This window comes from Pogoniulus pusillus, chromosome 9 (genome assembly GCF_015220805.1).
Source record: "Pogoniulus pusillus isolate bPogPus1 chromosome 9, bPogPus1.pri, whole genome shotgun sequence".
NCBI classification, from domain to species: Eukaryota; Metazoa; Chordata; class Aves; order Piciformes; family Lybiidae; genus Pogoniulus; species Pogoniulus pusillus.
In genome coordinates, this window is record NC_087272.1 from 14294413 (window position 1) to 14318517 (window position 24105).

The following is a 24105-nucleotide window of genomic DNA, read 5'->3' on the forward strand; positions in this document are numbered from 1 at the left end:
TCAGACATACTGGCTAGCTGAGTTGTGTTAGGTTGCTGTTCCTGCTGACAGGAAGATGATAATTTTGTAAAAGTCTTTGGTAACTCATTTCTGGGTTTGTGGATTATTATCTGTGGAGTTGCTGTTGCTCAAAGAGGCTGTCCACAGCACCTTTTGCTGTCTGTCATTACAGAGTAGTAGCATAGATGGCTTACTTCCGCGGGATTAGCCTTTATTTACACCAAGATTAACTGGCCTTCTCTGCATGAAGATGTACTGTGGCTGTTTGGATAAGTTCTTCCTGCCGTGTCTGCTCTTCACAGGAGGCGGAGCTCCTCTCTGGGGTCTTACGAAGATGACAGAGAGGACCTTACCCCTGCACAACTTACCCGGAGGATTCAGGGACTGAAGAAAAAGATTCGGAGATTTGAGGACAAATTTGAAGAGGAGAGAAAATACAGAGTGAGTCTCTAGGAGTTAAGCATTTTGTATGGAGCGGTGTGCACTAGCAGCAAAGAGAAGGGACGTCAGGGAAGTCTGTCAAACGTACAAAGGGCTTGAAAGCTTTCATTAAAAAAATGAAATAGAGGAAAAAAAGCTGTTGCTCCAAACTAGAAAATTTGCACTGCATACTGTCAGTGCAGGACAGGACAGTGTGCCAAAAGCACGCACTCAGTGTGTGGGAACAGCTATGTTAAACCTCTGCTTGCATATGTATTCAAGTTCAGCTTACAGGAAGCACAGTTGCACGTTTCATTTGCACGATGGTAATCCAGGGCACCAGTGCATTGCAGAGGAGAGAGCAGCAGCCTTTACTCCTGGGCAGTTGAGCGCTGCTGAGCAGTAGCAAGTGTACTGTACTCTAATTATTCATGACGTGCCCTTCCAATGCACAGAAAGCTTTTTAAGGAACTACAGCTTTCCATGTGCGTGTCTTTGTTGTTGATCTGAACCACAAAGGGTTGTACTGAAAGGATCTTGCCTGCAGCACAAAAGATTGGAAGAAATGCTAAGAACTTGCTCTAGCCTAGCATTTGGGTAATTTTGGTGTCTGTAAGTGTAGGGGAGCCTTTGTTGTGGAGACATGCATCCTAACACTTCTTTGGCAGTCCATGCTAACCTTCTTCTGTTTTGGAGGTGTCCTCTTGTTAGGAAACAATAGGCACAAGTATTCCAAGGTGCATCTGACCCTCTCAGCTTCTCCTACAACTTAAATTTTGCTACCAAAAGTTTTGCTTTCTAAAAAGAAAATCAGTCTCACGATGTCCCTAAAAGACAGTATTGTGACTGGCAGGAGCAATTAAAGCAAGGTCTGAAATGAGCTGCTCAGAGCTGTACAGTCAGAGCCAGTGCTTTTATGTTGGATCCAAATTCTATTGGCCTCATTTTGTAACATATGCTTTTTTCAGTGGATCTTTCCTGCTGGTTTAACAGAAATTCAGCATGATTTGTCTTTCCTCCCAGCCTTCCCACAGTGACAAAGCAGCCAACCCTGAAGTGCTCAAATGGACAAATGATTTGGCCAAGTTCCGAAAGCAACTTAAAGGTGAGCAGCCAGCACTGATGCACCTTGGGGGGCACTTGGACTCTACCCCATTTAAATTTGATGCTAGACAGTGGTCCTGTCACTGTTGTATTTTTAAAAAGAAAAATTATTCATCTTCCCCCAAATTTCTTCATCTCCTCCCTACCCCTGCTTAGAGTCAAAACTGAAGCTGTCCGAGGAAGACCTTGGCCCCGTTGTGCGTCAGCGGAGCAACACGCTCCCCAAGAGCTTTGGCTCTCAGCTCGAGAAGGATGATGACAAGAAGCAAGACCTGTCGGATAAATCTGCCAAACCTGCCGTGGAAGTGACCCTTGACTCTATCCAGAAGAAGCTTCAAGAGAAACGAGCAGAGACAAACCGACCTGAAGATATCAAGGTACCATGCAGGCAGATCAGATTTAGGCCTAAGCAGGTAACTTGTGGCTTCACAGTCGCTAGTGAAAGCCTGTGGTCTGCTAAGGTCAGTCACAAAGTCTACAACCTTTTCTTGTGGCACACTTGTTTTGGTTTCTTTCCCTCTGCCTTTAATATCTTGGGTTGTTTGTTTTTCCCCTCCAGAGTTGTGTTTCTGCTGAGTATCATTGTGAGTTCCTTTTCTGGTCCTTGTATATTCCAAGTAACATTTCTGAATGACTGCAATATTTCCTGCCCTGTATCTGGCTATTTCTGGGTTTATGTCCAAAGGGTTTGGCAAATTCAGAGTCTTCCAGTGATTCTGGAAATTGGGTCATCTCTTTAGTTCTACTTCATTCTAAAGTTGAATGCTCTTCTCTTGGGACATTTTATCACCTCAATTTAGAGTTTCACATTAAGCTCAGTTAGATGCTGTATGTAATCTCTGAGGTTATCAGCAGGGAGGTCTTTGTGTCTGATGTTTCTTGTTCCGGAGCTTTGGACAGCCTTGCAAGTGAAGTCCTTGAGTCTGCTGACGTGTAAGTTGTGCAGTGCTTTGCAAGAGAGGGGCAGACAGTGTTATCCTTTTTTACTAGCTCTGCAGAATAAGAAGATGATACACACAGCCTGTATTTGGCTGTTTTCTCAAGGTAGCAAGAATCCACAGCCTGGCTGTTTAAAGAGGGCATGTGGTAGTATTTGGTGCTGCTTCAGAAGAGAAGGCATAGTATCGGGCAAGTTTAGTGGGGAAGCTCTGTCAAACTTAAGAACATCTTCCTCAACTGTCTGCCCCTTTTTGTTGGCTTGAACCCCGTGGCATGTCTGCCAGAGCTTTTCATTCCATAGCAAGATTGGCAGAAGCAGACGGTCTGACTGCACTTCAGGTCTGGGTAAAATGTGTTTGTGACAGCCAAAGCAAAGATGGCAAACTTTGCAAGGGGTACTGGAGTTTGTCTGAGATTTAGAGGGAAAAAGAAAGAAAATGTGATGTATTGTAGGATCTACCCTTTGGATCTTAACTGGAAAATTGCTACCATCATTAAAAGTTGCCTAGCATTGTTTTTTCAAGGAACACTGATAATGACTAAATCTACCTTATGTTTATAAAATGCCTGCATATGCAACGTCGATATGGTTTTAATATGCCTGCATTGTGCATAGGCTGCCACTCACATTAACATTCTCTTTGACAATATAGCTGGGAAAAGAGGACTGGAAGGCAGAGATGAGTCTTCAAAATATTATTGACAAAATGGAATGACTTTGTTTAGGCTACAAATCAGTATTGTTTGAGGCCAGCAATCTGACTTTTTCTGTCTGTTCTCTCTCTGTGCCACTTTTCACAGGACATGACAAGAGATCAGATAGCAGCTGAAAAAGTGGCTCTTCAAAAAGCTTTGCTGTATTATGAAAGCATTCATGGCAGACCGGTATGTACAGCACTTTTGTTTGTTTCCTAAGTGCATCTTTATATGTCTTTGTCCATAGTAAATGATCCTCCTAAGGGTCCTTTGATGTCATAGTTACTAGGACTTCTTGGTATTCAAACCACATGTGCCTCCTCTAGTCCACCTCCCTGGTCCTTCGCTGCCACTGCAGAGGCTGTTCTCAGCACGCAGCACTGGGCTTGGCAGATTCCTGTAGGAGCAAGCCCGCAGGCTGAATGTGCTGAGTGTGGCATCGTGCCCATCAGGACCCACAGATCCAGTTTGTGGCCCAACAAACTCACCAGCTTTGCTGGGATACAGTCTACATGGAAATGACAGTGTGTGGTCTGCTATCCAACTAGGAATGCTGCTGTTTGCTAGTCTCACTGGCTACCCGGGAAGGCAGGTGTGTCTGTGTTGCTCCTTTTTAGGAAGGCTACAGCTTGTTTCTCCTGGCAGTCTGCAGAGCAGCACCTGTACCTTGCTATATGCACAATCCTCATGTGCCAAAGGATTCATGAAACAAGTTGTCTCCTGAGCATCACAGCATAAAATGAGAGGAGATTCTTCCTGAGAAGTGGATGGTTTTTATCCCCACCTGCCAGTGGAAGCAAAGAGCCTGAGGTTTCTTGCATGTTTGACCTTAAGAAAAAAGGAATTTGTGAAGACAGAGAGTTAAGTGAAGTGTCCTGTTGATCTCTGCCATGGCAGAAACATGCTGGCTTTCCCGGCCACTGAGTTGGCCTTGTATGAATCCCTCCTCTTTCAGTGATGACATTATATTCTTTGCTACCAGCTGTGTAGGTAACAATTTCAGAGTGGTGCTAATCCCTTGAGCAGTGACTTGGGAGCAGCAAATTACTGCCTAAAAGAAGCATTTGATGAAAGCAGCTGACAAATCCATCATTCTGCCGCTACATGAGGTTTCTGATCCCTTCCTTCCTTTTGATCTTGAATAATTTTCTCCTTTGTCCATTTAAAAAAAAAGTCTATTTTATTTATATGCTTCCATTAATATTGTACAGTCACATATGCCATCAGCTGAAACCAGCATAGTTGTATCAGGGAACATGGAGGGGGGTTTTGTGTAGAATTGCAAAAGACCAAGACAAGAGAATCCACTTAACCTTCCCTTTGTTCTCCATCAGACCAAGTCTGCTGCTTTTACAGTGATAATAGTGAACAGGTGGCATCTCATTAAAGTGGACTCACTTAAATTGTTTTGAAAGAGAACAAGCCCAGAACCTAGCTTGTTAGCATACCTCCCCCTTTCTGATGCTTTATTTATACAACTGCTTTATCATTCCTTTAGTTTTAAGTAAGCAATCTATAGTAAGCAACACTGAACTGCATGGCAAGGAAGACTGCATCTCATCAGCTTTAGCCGTTCCCAGCTGCTGGCAGTAGAGCAGTGGGAAAGTATTGAGAGCTTGAGGAGAATGGGGATAGTTGAGCCAAGTATTTGTGTTTTTCTTGAAGAAATTCAACTAAACAAGAAAAACAATGGAGCTCAGTTTTATTGTGTGGCTGGGCCTTTCTGCACCAGTGATAGATGAATTTGTAAAGGTGGGACTGAAGTCTTTTCGTTAAGCCACGAAGTCCATCTCTGCAGCAATTCTCATGCTGCTCTAGCAAGGTAAGCGCTGGTCTGTTCCTCAGCTGCTGCTCTTTTGCCATGTTGAGTAAAGGTCTTTCTGCATTTTGATATTCTCTGAAAATATACTCCAGGTTTGCTGGTGCTTAGTGAGATGGTTTGCCTATATGCTAAACATTTTTGTATGCATGTTGCTTATTTTTTCCATTCTTTAACATAATTAAGCCTTGGGATGGACAAAAAATCCTTAATAGGGTGTTTTTTTTTCCCTGTACAAAACAATTATCAGCTTTGAGATTCTTTGAATTGAATTTTTGCTTCTCAACCTCAGCATAGCCATTAAGTGTTATTTTTAAGTAACAGAGACTAAGCCATCAGTAGTGATGTGCCTCCTAACTGCTAACCTAGTAAAGCTAGGAGTAATATTTAAGTGTGTATATATAGGCTACCAAGTTTCTCTAGTTGTATGCTCGATTTGGGTACAAAGAAACCAAACTTGGAGGCAATTTGCTAGCCAGTGCAATTGAATGCAGACATATCAACACGGAACTCCATACAGACAAGGCTGAGTGACTGATTTGATGCTATTCACCTGTCTCTAATCCATTTGATTTGCATACTCAGCAGCCACCTTGAGGCTGTTGAGTATTGGACCCACCTGTGCTTCTCAGGTGTAGGACATGGCATGCCCTAGAACTTGGACTGTAGATCTGTGAGCCCCTTAGGCTTGGGGATGTTTGCATTGAACTCAGGAATAAAAAGATCTTCCTCCTTCTTCCCTATTCATCTTCAGGAAGCAGGCTTGGTTTTGCTTTCATCCTTGCCAGTTCCATTTCCTGGCAGTACTTAAAGCTTTTCTGTTCCTTGCAAATCAGCACTCTCACCTGCTCTGGGGGGAGGATGTAAAAGCTTTGTAAAGCTTATTACAGTGAAACTCAACTGCAGACAACATGAGACAGTTCGTTTCAACGTTTCTTCGTGTCTCAAGCTGTGTTACTGTTCCTCCTATTCCTGTTGCAGAGACTACACAAAGCTCCTTTGGGGTTACACTGTTCACATTGATTTTTATATGGAAGCTGTTCACGTGCTCTGTTGATTGATTAGCAGCAGTAAAGAATCTTGAAGGCTCCTGAAGATGTAGGCATGACATCTGAATCAGTTAAAGCTTCCTGAGCTTCATAATCTAAAGTAAGACAAAAGATCTCATGGAAGGACAGTCACAGGGTATGGGTCAGACATTGCTGAATACAAACCTGATGGGAAGGTTGGTTCTGCCGAGTATTCTGTGTGTTTGTTTCTAACCCTGCTGTACCAAAACAATGAAGAAATAAAACTTCACGACTGGTACTTAGTTGCAGGGTTAGACTTCCTCCTCCTACACTTGTTGCTGTCTGCTAGGTCTTCCCCTTTCCTTCACTATCAGTACTACTGAGAGTTTTGACCTAGCTTGAATCTGAAACCCAGAAATGAACACTTAGAGGAGCTGGTAACTCAAGCTAAGAAGGCAGTGCCATGTGCAGGTAGGAGGAGTGGAGTTAGGGACAGAGCAATATAAGGCAGGCTTGAGGTAGGCATCATGGAATTACTGTGTCTTTTCTGTGTCATACAGCCCTGGCACCTTCATCCCTTCACAGCTCTATGATAACTTCTCCCCAGCCTTCATGGATCTCGCTTCTCTTTCAGGTTACCAAAACTGAACGGCAGGTGATGAAGCCATTGTATGACAGGTATCGCTTGGTCAAGCAGATCCTCTCCAGAGCCAACACCATCCCTATCATTGTGAGTAGAGCTATTTCTTTGGTTTCAAGCAGAGGAAAAAGGAATCACCACACTTGCGCATACAACACAATCACTGAGGCCAACTCCCAGCCTCCCTTAATCAAAGACCAAGCAAATAAGTGAATCAGTGACGCACCATATAGTAAAGTCAGGCAATGCTGGTCATGGAACTTTAGTGTCCACCCATGAACTATGGGTCACATCTCACCTTGTGTTGTTTCTCTTTCCATTGGGCTGCTGCTGTTATTTCATCATCTTGCATTTGGCTATAGCCTCACTTCCATTTCCTTACCAATCTACTCTGAGCTGTAGGTCTACCATGCTGCTTGGTTACACAGGATTGTATGTCAGGAGCAGAGACTTGTGTGGGTCTCACAGGAGATACCAGTCTCCTTGGTTGACAGAAAGGGCCGACACTGACACTTCATTTTCTATTGGAGATCCTGCAAGTGGTGGATATTCCCTCATTCAAGGTGATGCTTTGGCAAGGAGGCACTGCCACCAGCAAGGAGTGGAGTGCAGTCCTCCATGGAGCAAACACACCATCTCTAATTTCAGACCGCTTGTGTCAGCCACTTCTAAAATATTATGTGATCATAAAAAATAACACACAGAATACTTACAGCCTGTCTGGAGAAAGAGAAGTGTTTTGTCATGGCTCCTGCTTACTCTGTTCTGTCGTGTGTGATCCTTTTCTGCCATTCCCAAGCAGTGCTCGCATCTTGGCTTCTTTTTATAGATGGCCAATGAAGTGAGTGGACAGGCACAGCGCTACTCAGTGCAGTGCTTCCTGAGAAGCAGGAGGTTTTTTCTGCTAATAGTGGAAGATGGTCTTGCATTCAATACAAAACAAAAAGCTGCTCCTTGACTATGCAAAGTATTCCCCAAAATCTGTACTATGAAGAGGATATTGGCAGTCAAGAAGGAAGAAGCATGTAGCTGTGCACCCACGGTCCAGCACAAAGCTCTCAGGAGAGAGATCGGATCCTGTTTAGACACAAAACTGAAATTGCACAGCATCTAGCAGAGAAGAGTCAAGACTGGCTTTTCCAAGCCCCTTGAGTTAGAACAGCAAGAGGCTTATGCAGAACCAGGATGCATTTGAAAATCCATCTCTGCATCATTAGGTGTTTCCATGGGAATTCAGGCTCCTGGAAAGCAAGCCTGGAGAGTCTAGGTGGGCTTACACTGCAGCTCTAGAGAGCCAAACAAACGGGGTGTGTGCACAGGCCTCGAGAGTGAATTCTTTTCTTGCAGCCCAGCTAATATTGTGGTATCCAAGCTTTTTTCTTAGAAGGGTTTGGCAGTGATGTCCCTTGCTGAACAACATCCAGAGAGAAAAGTTCCCACGATTCAGGGGGTTTGCCAGGCACTCTTCTCTTTTAGAAATAGATTTCTCCCGACGGTGCAGCCATGAGCTGAGAGTGAGTGTGTGGGTGAGAATGAGCTAAGAGCAGGTGGTGAAGGAGAAAGGGGTTCATAATGTAACATACTTGTTAACACCTGTCACAGGGTTCCCCCTCCAGCAAGCGGAGAAGCCCTTTGCTGCAGCCAATTATCGAGGGCGAAACAGCTTCCTTCTTCAAGGAGATAAAGGTGAAGACCTCCAGCTGCTAACTAATTGCTCAGTTTGCATCAATTTTCCCCTTATACCAACGAAAAAGAATGATTGTTTGATTGAGTGGTATTTTTTTTTAATCACTGCTGATTTTTTTGCAGTGTCCTCCTGAAAAATCAGTAGCTGCTTTAAGCTTCACCAGTTCTGATCAAATTCTTCCCTTGTTGTAGATAAGACTACAGTATTTCCTTGGCTTTGCATTCTCTCCCATCCTCCTCCTTCCCCCTACACTTGCACATAATGTATTTGATTTTGCTTTAGAAAGAAAATGATCACAATTACCTTTGTACGTTGCTTTTTTCCTTGCCTTCCTCCTTTATTTTTAACAGCACTAACTTGTTTTGTGGTGATTTCTCTCACTCCAAAGCTCTGTGGCTTGCACACAGCACTGCAGCAGGCATGAGCTCTCACAAAACTAACACTGGCACAAGGAGCCAGCTGGGGCACTTAGGGGATCCATGCCTGCTCCTGTTCACATGCTTGTTTTACCTAGGGCCCTTTGTCACCACCACCTCGTGAAGGGTATTTCTATCTAAGTCACATGAGGATGGATGTTAAGAATTAAATGGTTCTGCTATTTAATGCATGGTCAGACTTGGATGGCAGGGTCACATTTGGATGGCAGGGTCATTGTCTGTCTTTCTTGTGCTGCTGGGGGCTATGTAGGTGGTGAAGACTGCTGCAACTGGGCAGGCACTCAGCATGGAGCTGGGCCCTGGCTCGCTTTGGTTACCTTTGCAGTGTAACAAGGGAAAAAGTGCTCAGCACTTGGGCGGTTTGTGTCTTGGTTGTTTTCCAGCTAATTTCCAGGTAATTTGGCATTAGGCAGTTACAGTAGATTGCATATTAATGAACTATTCAAGCCATGTATTCATTAAAACCAGATTGCAGACTGAAGATGTTACACTGCTGTTTGGAGACAGGTCTGTGATCACTGAGCTCTCAGCAGTTTCTAGAAGACTGCTGGATCAGTTCTGCAGTAGTGGTCTAGTGGGAGCTGGGTTTGGTTGGTTGGTTGTTTTTTCATTTAGCATGTCTCTATTTTTCACCTATGCTTGCACTCAGAATACTGCCTAACTTGATTGCCCCTGGACACTGTCAGTTTCTGGGTTTTTTTGCTGGGGCTTTTTGAAGTGTTTGAGAGAGTTGGCTAAAAATTTGGAAGGTGGTCTGAGGTGAAGCCTTACCAAACAGTGCCATGACTATTGTCTGTTTTGAAAAATCATTGGGAAGCTTGCTTGGTGGGAGTGCTGATGATGGGATACTCTGAAGTGTTTAGTTTTGTAACTGAAAATTTCAGATGCCTCATGATTGCCTAAAGATCCAAGCAGGTGCAAGCCAAAATGGATCTAGTCAATGAAGAGCATTGTGTAGATGCAGGTGCAGTGAGACTTGTGTACAGTGAAGGCCTTAGATGACCATTTCCATTCAAGTAATTGCTAAAATCCTTTTAATTCACACCTTTGTTTTAAACGGAATGTTTTAAGAGGTTTCATGACAACCACATGTAGTGTTTTGACACCAGAGTCTAAACAAGTGAAATTTCTACACTTTCTTTTCCTCACATGGGCTTCTATTAGCAGGAGGCTCACTCCAGAGCTTGGATGCCCTGGAGTGAGGCAAGGAGGATGGGTTCATGGACTTCCATGGGGAGGACACCCTGCATCTGTCATCTGTCCTCAGAAGCAGTTTGAGCAGGTTGTCAACACTGCTTATGAAAATTGTCCCTTTCCTTTCTCTCCAAAAGGGGAATCAGGAAACAACTTGCTTTTCCAGGAATGGGCACAGAAGCTCCTTTGCTGCTAGAGAGATTTCTTTACAATGAAACTTACTGGTTTTAATGCATACATTGACTTAGCAAATCCTCTTCCATGCCACAGCAAGATTGGTGTTCTCCTGCTTCAGTCCTAGTTGCCTGTAACTGGCAGGGCAGGACAACCTGCTTGAGGACTGGTAAATGACAGTGAAAGGTGGTGCCCCCAGCCCAGCCTGAAGTTATTTTGCAGGCTTTTATGCCTCCTGTTTAAACTGTGTACTTTACATCTGCAGAAATGATCTTATCTAATCACGCTAAATATTGCTCGAACTTTCACAAGTTTCCTGCAGGTTTTTCTGAGATGAGTTCTAACTTCTCTGCATCTATTATTATTATTGTTGTTGGTATTATGGTTACTACCCAAAAATTCTCTCCAGAAAGATGTTTTTCATCTCCAAGCCTCCCTCTTGGCTGTAATTCTTAGCCTGTGGTTTTGCATTGCATTTTCATGGCCTAGAGCTTTAACTTAAAAAGAAAACTCTGGGCAAATTCTGATGTCAGGTAAATGTATGCATTTTTGAATCACTGACTTCGAGAATTTAGTAGGACAATGCCAGGTTGCAGTGTTACTTTCTCCCTTTTTTACTTGAATTACGGGAGCAATCTCTTAGAAATAACTGAACAATCTGCAAGGAATTGCAGGGAGGTGGGAGGGGAAAGGCAGGCAGACAAAACGGCGTCTTTTGATTCCAGGGCAAGAATGTGTCTTTGCACACACTCAAAGACTTCAGCCATACTAGACCTCAAAAGCTTTGGAAAATATGCATGTGTTTAGATCCTCCCTGACTAGAGTTGCATGGGTATAAAATATATATATCTCTCTATATACATAAATACATAATATAGACACTTGCTGGCCACGCTGGCATTCATTGCCTTCCTGTAATGCTCATCCCTCATTCATTATATTAGCCGGAAGATTGCCTTCTAGAAAAGTCTCTGTAAGCAAAAACTGGTCTCTGGTAATCCAAAGGACTTTGCAACAGTGTTACAGGACCAGCCATAGATCTGCAAGTACTATGAATTAGCAAGGACCAGTTGCAGCAGACTTTCAAATCCTGTGCTAGGCTTTGCAACAAAATCTGAACAGAGCCAGTTCATCAGTGTACGTTAGGGGAATTGCACTGGGCAGGGTTTCCACTCGAGTTTTTAGTGTATTCCAACCAAACCCCACAGAGCTGATGTTGGGAACACATTAACAGTTGGAGTCCTTTCGGAGTCAGTCATATCCCACCCTCGTCTGGGCTGCTGAAAGACTGACCTGAGCTTATTGAGAGGAGCATTTGAGGTCTTGAATTCAGCCAATAGAGAGAGCTGTTGAGCTACATCTATTGTGAGACTGTTTCACATTTTAAGCTAACAATCTGTGTGCATGCCAGGTGTACGTAGGGAAAGGCAGAGTCTGGTTGCTTATAGGCTGGACTGGATGATCTTGGAGGTCTCTTCCAACCTGGTTGATTCTATGATTCCATGCTTTAGACAGTTTGCATAATGACTCTGTATTGATTAACACCAGAATACGTAAGAACCCTCGGTATTTTTCCACTCAGTTGTGTTGCCCTCCGCAGCTTCTCTGACATGCTTTGGTTTTAGGATGTCTTACTGGTGGTTTTCTGGTGTCCTGTACTGCTTAGCAGTTAAAGTGCTTGCTCTACCTATCCACTTTTCATCCCTGTCCCCCAGTGCATGTGGTGAAAGGAGATACCTGTTTCTGAGAAGGGAGCAATAACCTGTTCTATTGTGGGGGTGTTCTGTCCCTCTCTGTAGGAGGAAGAGGAGGGATCTGAGGAGGACAGCAATGCTAAGCCAGGTTTCACAATTACCATGAAAACTGATTTCAACGTGCGTAGCTTCTTGGACCAACTAGAAGATGATGCCGACGGTTTTGTTTCCCCAGTGGATGATAAGATGCCATCTAGGAGCAGTCAGGATATGGGGCTTTCAAATCTCCATGAAGCATCCATGTATGTTAAATTCACAGACAATTTCAAAGTAATTTCTCACTAAGTTGGCTTTTTTTGGCTAGAAAAGTAGCTAGATTTTTTTTTCCATTTATGAACCGAGACACAATTGTTTGTGTTTTATTTTTAAATGCAGTAGACCCTCCTATGAAAGGGTATGGAAAGAAAGTACCCTGACCTGGTACAGGCATTAGACCTCTGCACTTAGATAGCAGCTCCTCTTCACCAGCGGCAAGCCCATATTATGAAAACAACCCACTGCTCTACAGGGTTTTGAGGTTTCAAAGAAGTAAAGCTCAATTAGCTGTGACCGCTGAATCTTGATCCTGTGAAAGTTGCCACAACCAGGCCCATCTTCAGTAAGACAGTTTCCTAGAAGTCAGTGCTGAATTGTGTGGTGCATACTTGGGCTCCTTAGAGGCCTCAGCATAAGCCTTTTGCTGAGCTACGTGCAGAGCTTTTCGTTGCAAGTAACATCAGGCTGCCTGAGCTGCCCGCAGGAGCAGTTCTGCTGCTTGGCACAGACACAGCCATACATTGATAGATTTACTGGATGTTTCCTGTTACAATTGTGTGTGTACATATAATCTTGTTTATATTTAAACCCAACAGCCCTGAACTCTTAGAGCAGCTCCAAGACGTCAGGGAAGAGAAGAAGCGCATCAGAAAAAAACTGAGAGACTTTGAAGATAACTTTTTCCGACAACATGGAAGGTAATCATTCCTCAGTTCTTTCTGTCCTTCAGCTGCTTTCCATCTGTTTGGCATCTACAAAGACCTCCAGATGTGGAAAGCTACCTGATTTGACTATTATGTATGTATTCTTTGTGAGTGTTTTACCCACATTCATTACAGTTGTCCATTGAAATTAATCCTTTCCACTCTGCCCACCCCTAACCATTGCCCCCGAAGAAGCTCAGGGATCACAAACTCTTCTAGAGCATTGTCTTAGGACAAGCAGAGGGAATAAGAAGTAGAAGTTGTGACAATCCATCTGCCTCTAGCATATCTGCCAGGAATGATGGAAGCATTTCTCAGTGATAGTGTAACTGACTTTTTCCTAATGACATCTTTTGAAGGTTTCTGTCCTGTTCTTGCTTGTCTGTGAGGTACTGAGACAGTACTTCGAGTACTTCTCTCTGCTTTAATGTATCAGGCTTCATTGTTTACAGAAAATGTCTCTTGTTAATAAGCTGATAGAATGTTCTCATATATTTATACTCTTAACTTATCCTGTTAAGGTTCCTGCCACCAGCCATCATCCTTAAAGCTTCTTGTAAAATCAGGGAGAAGTTAGAAGTTTCGTGTGAGGAAAGAGAAGTCTGATCAGCTGTCATCTTCCGCTTTCACAAGTGTGCCTGTGCATGCACATGATGTGACACCATGCCAGAGGCAGCTCTGGTTTGTTTTGCTGTGCTAGCAGGCTGACATTCAGATGTCTCCTGAAATGGTTTTCAACTCTTGCATAGAGGCTGGGAGTTTCAGAGAAGTCAGGCGTGCTTTGAGTAAGGTTTTCCAGTTGGAACCATGAGATACTGTGTTCAGCCTCAATATGAGTGGCTCTTCCCACTTAAAGGATAGAAGGGAGGAGGAGAGGAGCTGCTTTACAGGTCTGAGGGAGAGTACTGAGAGGAAGACATCCTGTTACAGAAATTCTCATGATCTGCTTTCACTCCCACTAGGAACGTGCAGAAAGAAGACCGTGCTCCTATGGCTGAAGAATACAATGAGTACAAGCAGATTAAGGCCAAGCTGAGGCTGCTGGAGGTCCTGATCAGTAAAAGAGATATCAGCTCCAAGGTCATGTAAAAGAGGAGATTGGCTTTGCCAATAAACAAATAAGAGTGCAAATGGACAAATGCATGAAGTGGATGCAGTGGGAGCCTGGCTGGGGAGTGCTGAGCTGCTCCCTGGGAACTGAAGGGCCATTCCCACAGGCAGGAGGCAGGGCAAAAGGTGGCTTTCCATCACCCTCTGCACTTGATGTTGCCCACTCTTTCTCCAGGCCTGATGCCCAAAATGGAGTTTGCTGGTGTAGGAGAGATGATGCTGTGCTTAGTGACTTCACTGAAGGGATCCTTCTGTTTTGATTTGCTTACAGATCCTGTAATTTAGGATGTCAAAACCAGACATGCTATTTTTTCCCCAGGATATCATAGCAAGAAGCAAAGTAGAATGAATAGTGATTAAATCATCAAGTAGCTTCTCCTTTACTTCAACAGACAAGAGCCCTGGCTGATCTCATGTGCAGACACAGGTCAGATGATAGCATGACTACTGTTTTCTTGTTGCTACAGTGATGATTTGCTCAGATTTTTGGCCTGACTGTTTGGAGTCCAGCATCTTCTGTTGCTCTAGATAAATGCTGTAAGAATCTCCTGGTCATCACTCAGAGTGTTACAGTTTTGCCTAGGCTTGAGTTGGGTTTACTTTCCACTTTTAAAGGCCTGTTCAACTGAAATAGAAGAAAGGACTTCCATCTGTCTGGAATAGCAAGGAAATGACCCATGCAGCCAAATTCTTGCTGGCTCCTTCTGCTTTGGAAGGTGCTACTGTACCAATGTAACTGTTTAGGAAACCAGGAGGAAAAGAGGATTTAAAAGCTGTAGGCCAGAATCCCCTGGGATTTCAATAGCTGATGAGCTAAATGCTCAGTGTCAGGTATCTGGAAGATCCCCTCTCTAGTATGTGTGTGCATCATCATCTGATACAGACCTAAGAGTCCATAGGACCATCATACATACTCAGCCTAAATTTTGGGGTTTGTGTACACCATCAGTCAGATTGTGTGGGCTGCAGCTATGACACAGTGATGGTGGCAGCAGAGGATGGACTTTTCTTCCAGGTGTGTACTGGTGGTATACCATCACAGAGGATGCTGCAGGGAACTGAAAGCATGGAGCAGTGCTCTGCCTGTAGAAATGTCCTATGGCTCAGGTGCATCTACTGATAACTCAGCATTTTTCTGCTGACTTTCACAAATGGTCCTGGGACGCCTGAATCAGGTAGTAACATTAGACAGATGCTGCCTGAAGGAGTGAAAAAGCAGCAAGTTGTGGAACTCACTAAGTAGCTGAGGTCTTGCAGTTCTGCAGTCCCGGACCACCTGGGCTCACTTTCCCACTCCAGAGACTTGTGTGCACAAACTCATTCTGCCCTCAGCCAGGGCTCAATCCTGATGTCCTAGGATTGTCATGGGACATGCTTGCTTTTGCCTTGATCCCCTGAGGAGCTCAGGTGCAGAAACCAAATGGCTGACATCAAATGCAGTGGCAGTCACCGGAGCCAGGCCTCACGTAAGTCACACCAGAGGAGGCAAAAGGACCCCCAAAACAACTTCTCCCCCTTTTCTTCCTTTATATGGGCAAGTGGGCTCACAAATTGGTGTATTTGGGTTGTGGTGCTCAGACATACCTTCCACTTGCTGAATGTGCGTCTTCATTCTTGCCAAAAGTGATGCTGGGGATGGTCTGATCTTTCCAGCATCGTCGCGTAAGCACTTCAAAAGGCAGTCTTCTCCCAGTGGGTTTGCACAATTCCTGTTACTAGTCTGGAGGGGCAAGGCAGTGATGTGCATTAGTTAGTGAAAGCACTTCAGAGCAGAATGCCCAGATCATGGTGGGTTTTTTTTCACTGCTTGCAGAATTGCCTGTTCCATGTGCAATCAGTGAAGACTGAATTTCTGTTTCCAAAGAGTCCAGAGGACTTGTGTGCTGACCTGGAGTTTAGCTTTTCAGCCATGCCCAGTTTCCATCAGCCTCCACAAAACTGATGCTTTGAGTGTGTTAACAAGGCTGACAGGTGTGCACAAAAGCTGAGTGTGAAGATGTCTGTCTAAACTCTGAACACAGGGCAGCCCAGGAAAACAGAGCTGTGCCCTTCGCCTTCAGCCAGCTCTTGCCCTCTCTTCCTCTGAGTCTGCAATGTGCTCTGCCTGGGCATTTTAGATAAAGCAGCTGAGCCAGACTGGCTGCACCATCGCTCGGCTAGCGGAAGCGTGGGATGAGAGAGGATGTTTGGCAATGAAAATGTCTTTAGCAGCAGCTCAGTTTTGTATTGTTCAGGCCCAGTTCAGCAAAGTGAAAACATGCATGGTGAGCATGTGCCTCAGGCTGGCCTGCAGCTGGGGTTTTGCTGAATTGGGATGAACTAGAGCTTGGGCACTGTGCTGAACCTGGGCCTGGACAAGTGCATGTGAACACGAGAAGCAGCTTCTGCCTTTTTTTCCAGTGGGCCAAGGCCTCCCAGGAGTAAGCCTGTTTTCTCTGCTTATTTTGACAAAGCCTGTTTGCACTGTGTACTGGTGAATTACCTGTTTTGCTGGGGTGTGCCCCTGACAAGGCTTGATAAATGGTACGTAGGGAACGCTCTGGTTTATTTTTGACCTGAGGAGACTGTAGCATTTTCTGATGCTTAGTTAATGCTGTTTACATGGTATACTGCTAGAACTTCAGATAGTTTCTATGAAATGTAAGTACAATTATGCACTTTAGAGAGTTTCTATTTTTTGAATTTTGAAAGCTGAAAGTAACAAAACCTGGTAACTGATTGTACATTAAAAGAAAAAAAAAAAACCAAATTGAAACAAACTAAGCGAAAAAGCCACACCCAGACATCTGTTTTCAGACTTTTTGAGTGTTTTGCTGTGGCAAAAAAAACCAACCAAACTCACCATGGTTTGCCTCATTGTGAAGCCAGCTGCTGGGAATGGCTGTGGCAGAGAAGGGAATTTTAAAATTCCAGTGCTGGGAAGATGCTGTACCGATGCTCAGTGTTCTGTCCTCGGGTACCAGATGCTGTGATTCCCCTCCTCAAAGCCTGCACAGGAGGAAGGCCCCAGGGCCTGAGCACTACAATGTTGTCTTTGTATCTCCCACAGATGATTTGACTTCTCACTAACCACAAATAGCCAGAAATGGTTTGCCCTGCCACACTCAAAGTCCATCCAAGCAACATTTTGTTTGATCATTTTTCTATGCCAACATCAATCTGTTGACTGGAGAACATTAAATACAAGACTGTGTGTTTAAAAGGTGTGAAGTACTGTACAGAAGTGTACTTTATGTGAGATAAATAAGCTGTTTAGTAGAAGAGAACCTGTTTCCAGGTCACTAGAACAAACTGTGCTGTAGGAGGGCAGTGCTGGGCTTTCCATCCACTGAAGCTGTTCCAGATGCATCTCTGTGTTACCACAGAGCGGTAGAATAAATCATTGTGGTTTATTTCAATGATGATGAGCAGGTTGTGGACAAAGTAAGACTGCAAGAGCTAAGGTGAGGAAAAATGTGTTGTCCTTACAAGCTGCATTTGCATTACTCCTGAGTGACCAGTCCAATAATGAATGTCTGTGTTAAAAGCAGTGAAATTAAAGCAATTTATCTTTTAATCATCCTGTGAAGACAGTTGTTATTCCTGGCCTGTATTTGGAGGGTAAGGGCTGCCAGACACCCTCCAGCCTGAGGTGCTTCCCAAGTCCTCTTTGGAGGTGCCTGCAACTACTGAAAGAAGTGGCTGGAGCCAGAGCCAGGCTGTAGCCTGTTATCTGGAGTCAAAGATTGCCCTGGTCCTGGGATGCTGCCAGAGGCTGGGCACCTGCCATGGGTTTTGTCTGAAGACCAGCTGGTGCTGTTAGATATACAGGGTGCAGAGTTGTACTTAAGCTTACTTCAGTTTCTGTTATTACATTATACAGTTATTTCTGTTTCCCCTCTCTCAGGAAAAGGAGACAAGGACTTCTGGTTGTTAGGGTGGGAAGTTGAGTCCAGGTTCATTTTCCTGAGACAAGGCAGCAGAGAGGACTTCTGCACATGTGCAGATAGGGAAGTTAATTTTGTATTTGGGAACTATCAAGTGATGCATTCATTGACCCTCTCCTATGGCATAACTTGGGGGCAAGGATGGCTCACTTCCTATTTCTGGATGCTGCTGTGTTCCTGAAGGGCATATTCCTTATCCCCATGGGTGCACTTGCAAAGTGCCTTCTGGTTTGCCAGAGGACATGAAGTTCAGCAATATTCCCTGCACTTGTTACCGTAAGTACTGTTAGCACCAGGAGCATCAACAGAACCAGAGCAAAACCTGGGCCATGGGCCTGTTGCATGCCTCAGTTATGTCCTAGGAAGTGACATTCGGCTGCCAGGTTAACAGCCATGGTGGTTTTTGCTCCCTGCTGCTCCAAAACAAAGCAAATTGTGGGTGGAGGTGCAACTGTGTGCTGGTATACAACTGTGCAGTGGCCATGCTAGAGGTTACACACTCACCTGTATATTGTGTGTACTATACACAACAGCTACACCACTGGAGCACAAGCACTACCCTACAGCCCCCATGCACGCTATACACAAAAGATACATTCTGTGCTCACTGTTACACAACCATCTATAGCCCTTTCACAATTGCACAACACAGATCACACACTGGAGCTCTTACAGTGCACTTAGAGTATGTAGCAGCACATGCATACACCTGTATGTACATATGGAGCCATTCATATGTCACAGAATGGCTGAGGTTGGAAGTAACCTTGAACAACCCCAGGGAGGACGCATCCACAACCTCCCTGAGCAGCCTTGTCCAGAGGCCCTCCACCCTTGTACTGAAAAACTTCTTCCTCAGGTCCAGTCTCACTCTGCTCTCCCTCGCCCTCCATTCCACCTTGTCCTGCCTACTGACAACCTTATGAAAAGTCCCTCTGCGGCCTTCCTGTGGGATCCCTTCAGGTATTGGAAGGCAGCTGCAAGGGCTCTCAGAATCTTATCTTCTCTAGGCTGAACAACCTTCCTTCATAAGGTCCAAGTTGAAACCATAAGCCCACATGATGGAAAGCCTGTGTTAAGTCAGTAAATTTACCATTTTTGCTTACACTAATGATGTCCCACAGCACAGGGGAGCCAGGCAAGCACAAGGTGATGTGATAGCTGGCTGAATCCTCAAGCTGCAGGTCACAGTAGCTGACCAGTGGGTGCTGAGCCCCTATTCTCCAGGCCTCTGCTGGAGCAAGGGGGTATGAGTTCCCTGAGCAAAGAGGGCAAGGGATCCTGGTGGCCAAGGCTGCGTCTCAGCTGCTAAACTACACCCTGGGCAAAGGCCAAGCACAGACACACACACTCATTCTCCCTCTGGAAGTGTCTGGCAGTGCAGCTCCTCTGGTATTGTTCTCACACACACAAGAGCAGAAATTGTTAATTAATGTACTTACCATTAATAATGAAGAAACAGCTCTGAGGTTAGTCCAACAGAGGAAGAACACCAGGTTCTGCGAAGCTGCCACAGCCTCGTTGCTTCCAGCACTAAACTGGAGCCCATGAAGCTCAGGATGCACAGACCACAGGGGACATTGCACGACCTGCCTACACCTGCAGGGCTGTGTGGCCAGGCAGGAGAGGCCACAGGCTGGAAAAGACTTGGTGCTCTTATGTGCCATGAGGACTGACACTGCTGCACAGCCTTCTGCCTGTGGGGATGAAGGGAGAGGGGGTAGACTCATGTCCAGTATCAATGCCCAGTGCTTCCACTGAAGACTTACCAGACTGTGGGTGAGCCAAGACACGTAGATACAACTCCTCCTGCTCTGTCTATGGAAACAGCAAGTCCCCCGAGGCTGTGGCTGCATCCTGCCTTGCGCTATTTTACCAACCAGCACACAGGGCCTAAGCCGGGTGAGAAAGGGGAAGGGCAACATTTGATTGAAGCAAGAAGAGGACTGACTGAGGTGCTCACCAGCCACAGGGCCAAGGCAGAGGAAAGCAGCAGCCTGCTTCCACATGCTCAGAGGTAGAGACCAGTGGGAGAGGCAGAGCCGGTGGCTGGGGCAGCCCTTCCTTTGCCTCCTGACACAAAGGCAGCCACTCAGAATTAGACATCAAATTTATTGCGTAATACTGTACTATGTACACACACATCGAAAATAAACATTTGATATAACTGTATATTTGTTTCCAATGCTGCATTAGAAAGAGGCTGGAGGGCTCTCACTGTAGCCCACAGCTTGTCTTAAAAAAAACCCAGGAGCCTAAAACCTTTTATTACGAGGTGAAAAGTTCAATACTGTATATTGAACATGGTGCATAAATACTATGTCCTAACAATGACTCAATGTCAAAACCACCCTAGGCTTAAAATGAGATTTACATCAAGACCTGAAAAATGAGGGGGTAGGGTGCATGGAAATCATTCAAACTTCATTAAATTGGGGGGAAGGGAAGTGTTGTGACGGTGAAACTAGGGAAAGAGGATTAAGGCTCTCCAATGCTACAGGATAGATTTAGGTAATGATTTTGCCTACTCAAGTTCCATTGTGCAATTTCAGTCTACTTTGCACAGATTGTCTTTTAGGGCCCCTCAGCACAACAGCCATCAAGTGAAAGGGCCCCTTTCAGCAAGCAGCAAAACAAAGTAATCCTAACTGCAAAAATAAACCAGCCTCCAGAGCTGTCACTTGGATGTGGATGTCAGGCCTATTTCTTTGATCTGATGCGAGTAGAGAGAGTTTATAGGTACCTCATACACTCTCGCAGCCCGGCACACTAACACACACACACACACGTGATATTCACACACACATCACTCCTCTGGAGAAAGGTGGCAGTGGTAAAAATTGCCACCTCACCTACTGGAGTAACAGCTCTGCCTGCAAAGAAAAACAGGATGCAGCAAAGACCATTCACCTAAACTGTCAACTTGCCAAGGCAGAAACACAACACAGAGAGAGATGCAATTTGAGAAACCCATTATGATAGGTAGAATTTGTCCGTCCTCAAGCCTGAACACAAACTCTGCTTCTTTAAGAAGACACTGCTTGGAAAACAGAATTCAAGACAAGGGAGTCAAAAACAAGCTAATCCTTCCAAACCATCTCCATGAGACAGCCTGGTGCAAAAAAAAGATAGAGCACCAAAAATACATTGTCCTAGAGATCAGAAATGACATCTCAGCCCAGTACCATCCACCAAGGACCAAAGGAGAGAGGAGAGAATTCCATTCAAAGCAAGCAAGAACCAGCTTGCATTTTAAAAAGGGAGGGGAGAAGAGAGTGTGGGGGAAATCACAGCTTTTCAAAAAAGGAAAGTCTCCTGTGAGCCTTCCAAAAAGCAGAGCACTAATTGACCCTCAGTGCCCACCACAGCCTAAATGCAAGGAACATCAAAGTATTTAAACTGGGGTAAAAGCAGAGGTAAGTGTGTGTGCAGGAGAAATAAAAGCAAACTACAAGGAAGTGCCAGGAGGGCAGTGATGTCAAGCTGGAGGGGAAACAAAAGTGCCTCCTGAACTGACTTTGTTCAGTAGGTGAGAATATTAGAAGCAACAGCCTCTCCCTGTTGAAGCCCCACAAAATGCTGGCAGCATCAGGCTGAAACTGCATCAGCTCAATCTATTATTATGATAACTAATTATATTTTCAAAAAAAGAAAAGTTCTGAACCGTTCCCTTACAAAAATAAAGCTGACCTCATCATTTTCTTCCTCCGTACCCAAGCGTTTGTGCCTCTCCTACACCGCTCAAGCTAGGCTGAAGCCCTCGTAGTGGTCAATGGCTTGCACCAGCCGGGCGCTGAGGATCTCCTTGCTGCTGTACTTGGGCAGGTCTAGGAGGTTGTAGCAGGTGTGTGCCACCGGCAGGTACTGCTCCCCGCTGGCCGTGGACTGGATGACGATACGCAGGCTGGACATGCCGTAGATGGGAATGCGATCGCTGCCCGTCAGAAACACTAGGAGAAGCAGAGGGGAGGTTGGACAGCTAGGGCAGGGGCACCGAAGGCAAATGCCATCCCCATCACGGTGGGACTCTGTCTGGAGGGGCTGAGACGCTGACTGACCTGCATGCAAGACATGGCTGGCCTCACAGAGGCAGTGCACGGAAGGTTAAGAGTGCACACTGGGCACTGACCACCTGGCAACACAAACAGAAGGATGCTGCACTCCCTTGTGAGCCTGTCTGGGATTTTGTACTGCAGCTATCATCCAGTGATTTTGAGGGTAAAAATGAATACAAATTAAAACAAGAGGGAGAAAACAGAAAGATGATCTGCCTAGTAGGTGACTCAGGATAGCTCAGCCATTCCTGCTGAAGCATTTTCTAGCATTTAGCACAGCATGCCATAACTGGAGCTCTGTCGACACTCTCATCTGAGTCTCACATTCAGGAGACACTGCACAGCACTGTAGGATACTTACAGAGAAATTTCTTCTTCTTTTCCAAGGGAAATGCATGAAAGGTTTCCCAAAACATTCTGACAGTCGGGTGTGTTGCGGTGTAGTCTCCCTTATAGACAGCGCTCTATTAAAACCCAAAAAGTCACATCACTCCACCTGGCACTAGAAAGAAATGACTAAGCAGAACTCAGACCTGATCTCCTCTGGTATCTAACACCAGATCCGTGTCCAACAGTTACAGAACGGAGCACAGAACAGCTTGTGGGCAACTGCATGGCTCAAGAGCCCAGCAAAAGGCTCTGCTAGCTACGTGTGGAGGGCAGGCAGGCATTAAGACTCCAGTTATCCAGTTAACTACATGTGTCACAAGGGATCCTGGAGTACCCGTTCGCAGGCTGGACTCAGGGACAGGACTGTGTGCTCCGCACTGCAAAGCCGCTTTCACTGCTGAGGCAGAGCAAGTTACTTGCTGATCCATGCATTTTTAGACAGTGCATCTTCAAGGGGTGTCCAGAGTCCCCTTTGAACCCTTGGCTGTGTACTTTTTGCCCTCATGCAGTGAAGTGAGCTTTTCTGCAAATGAATGCCCTGACTTTGTCTCTTTCCTTCAGTCTTAGGTTTCATCCCAGAAAGATAGCAGATGGAACTCATTCTCACCTGTCCTTTTTCATCCTGAATTTCCTCCCTGAGCTTTATCAGTAACAAGATAGCCCAGTAAGAAACTTTTCATGTAAATGGTGGCAAAGTATACAAGGAGCATTAAAAAAAAAAAAAAAAGATAAAAAAGCATCAGTGGCTTCTCACATCTCATATCCCAGGCTTGCGTCCACCTCATGCAACTGTGCAGTCCTAGGGCTTGTGAAAAAGAAGACAAACATGACAAGAGGGAAGCTTTACCTCCTCCAATTCCTCCCAGTTGTAGTTACTGTTTCCAACTATCATGGCCCTGAGCTCTGTGGGCTGGAAGAGTTCCAGGACTTTCCCACCACACACTTTCAGGAAGCCAGTAGAAAAGGCTGTGTACCACTCATGGATGGAGAGGTTGAAGATATAATTTACGTAGGCTTCAACAAATTCTTTCCTAGTGCAGCAAGAGAGAGAGCAGGCAAAGGAAAGCGGGTTTAATTGTATGCCTGAGCAGTTCTCCTCTTTCTGCCTGTAAAGTGCTTTGAAGAGATGTCTCTAACAGGTTCAGCCTACTGCCCTCCTCCTCAGTAAGTCAAGTCTCTGAAACATGGACAACTTACTAGGCAGCAAATGCCACCATGCACTTGCTTATTCCCCAGCTGCAGCAGCACGAGAGTCCCCCAGCAGCCCAAGCTCTATTCTACCACTAAACCCACCCTTGCATCTAGCCGACCACGGGGCCAGGAGGGAGCCAGAGGGGAGGTGTCAGAAACAGAGTTCTCTTCCCTACGGAACCCATGGCCTGCACCCAAACTGTGTTAAGCAAGTATCAGGATTCAGTCATTAGAGGAACACTCCACCACAGCACACCTCCTGCAATCGCACGTTTAGGAAAGTCCATGAAACAACCTTCAGTCCTTCTCAGTCCACAGGTGCCCAGGCTTCATAGACTCACTGAATGGTTTAGGTTGGAAAGGAACCTGAAGATTATCCAGTTCCAACCCCTTGCCATGGGCAGGAACACCTTCCACTACACCAGGTTGCTCAAGGTCTCATCCAACCTGGCCTTGAACACCTGTAGGGAGGGAGCATCCATGACCTCTCCAAGCAACCTGTTCCAGTCTCTCACTGCCCTTACTGTAAAGAATTCTAAATCTGCCTTCTTCAAGCTTAAAGCCATTCTCTCTCATCCTGTCACAGCTAGTTCCTCCCCA

The 24105-nt window shown here is 45.2% G+C and overlaps 2 protein-coding genes across 7 annotated transcripts in view; one reads left to right on the plus strand and one right to left on the minus strand.

Moving 5' to 3' along the window:
- Positions 1-17499, plus strand: part of FAM13A (family with sequence similarity 13 member A) — a 167059-nt gene extending 149560 nt beyond the window's left edge. For 5 of the 6 annotated variants that reach the window (XM_064148581.1, XM_064148580.1, XM_064148584.1 and 2 more), the window contains 9 exons: positions 303-441; positions 1444-1525; positions 1681-1901; positions 3265-3348; positions 6623-6718; positions 8231-8314; positions 11920-12116; positions 12726-12827; positions 13796-17499. In XM_064148581.1, coding sequence (XP_064004651.1) covers positions 303-441; positions 1444-1525; positions 1681-1901; positions 3265-3348; positions 6623-6718; positions 8231-8314; positions 11920-12116; positions 12726-12827; positions 13796-13922 — 1132 coding nt within the window. In that variant the 3' untranslated portion in view covers positions 13923-17499. The remainder of the gene's footprint in view (positions 1-302; positions 442-1443; positions 1526-1680; positions 1902-3264; positions 3349-6622; positions 6719-8230; positions 8315-11919; positions 12117-12725; positions 12828-13795) is intronic. The other variant, XM_064148583.1, reaches the window with a different exon arrangement.
- A 4111-nt stretch (positions 17500-21610) lies between these two features.
- HERC3 (HECT and RLD domain containing E3 ubiquitin protein ligase 3) overlaps positions 21611-24105 on the minus strand; it is a 92926-nt gene continuing 90431 nt past the window's right edge. Inside the window, exons 48-50 of the mRNA XM_064149406.1 lie at positions 23162-23345; positions 22286-22388; positions 21611-21819 (exon numbers count right to left, since the gene is read on the minus strand). Coding sequence (XP_064005476.1) covers positions 21611-21819; positions 22286-22388; positions 23162-23345 — 496 coding nt within the window. The remainder of the gene's footprint in view (positions 21820-22285; positions 22389-23161; positions 23346-24105) is intronic.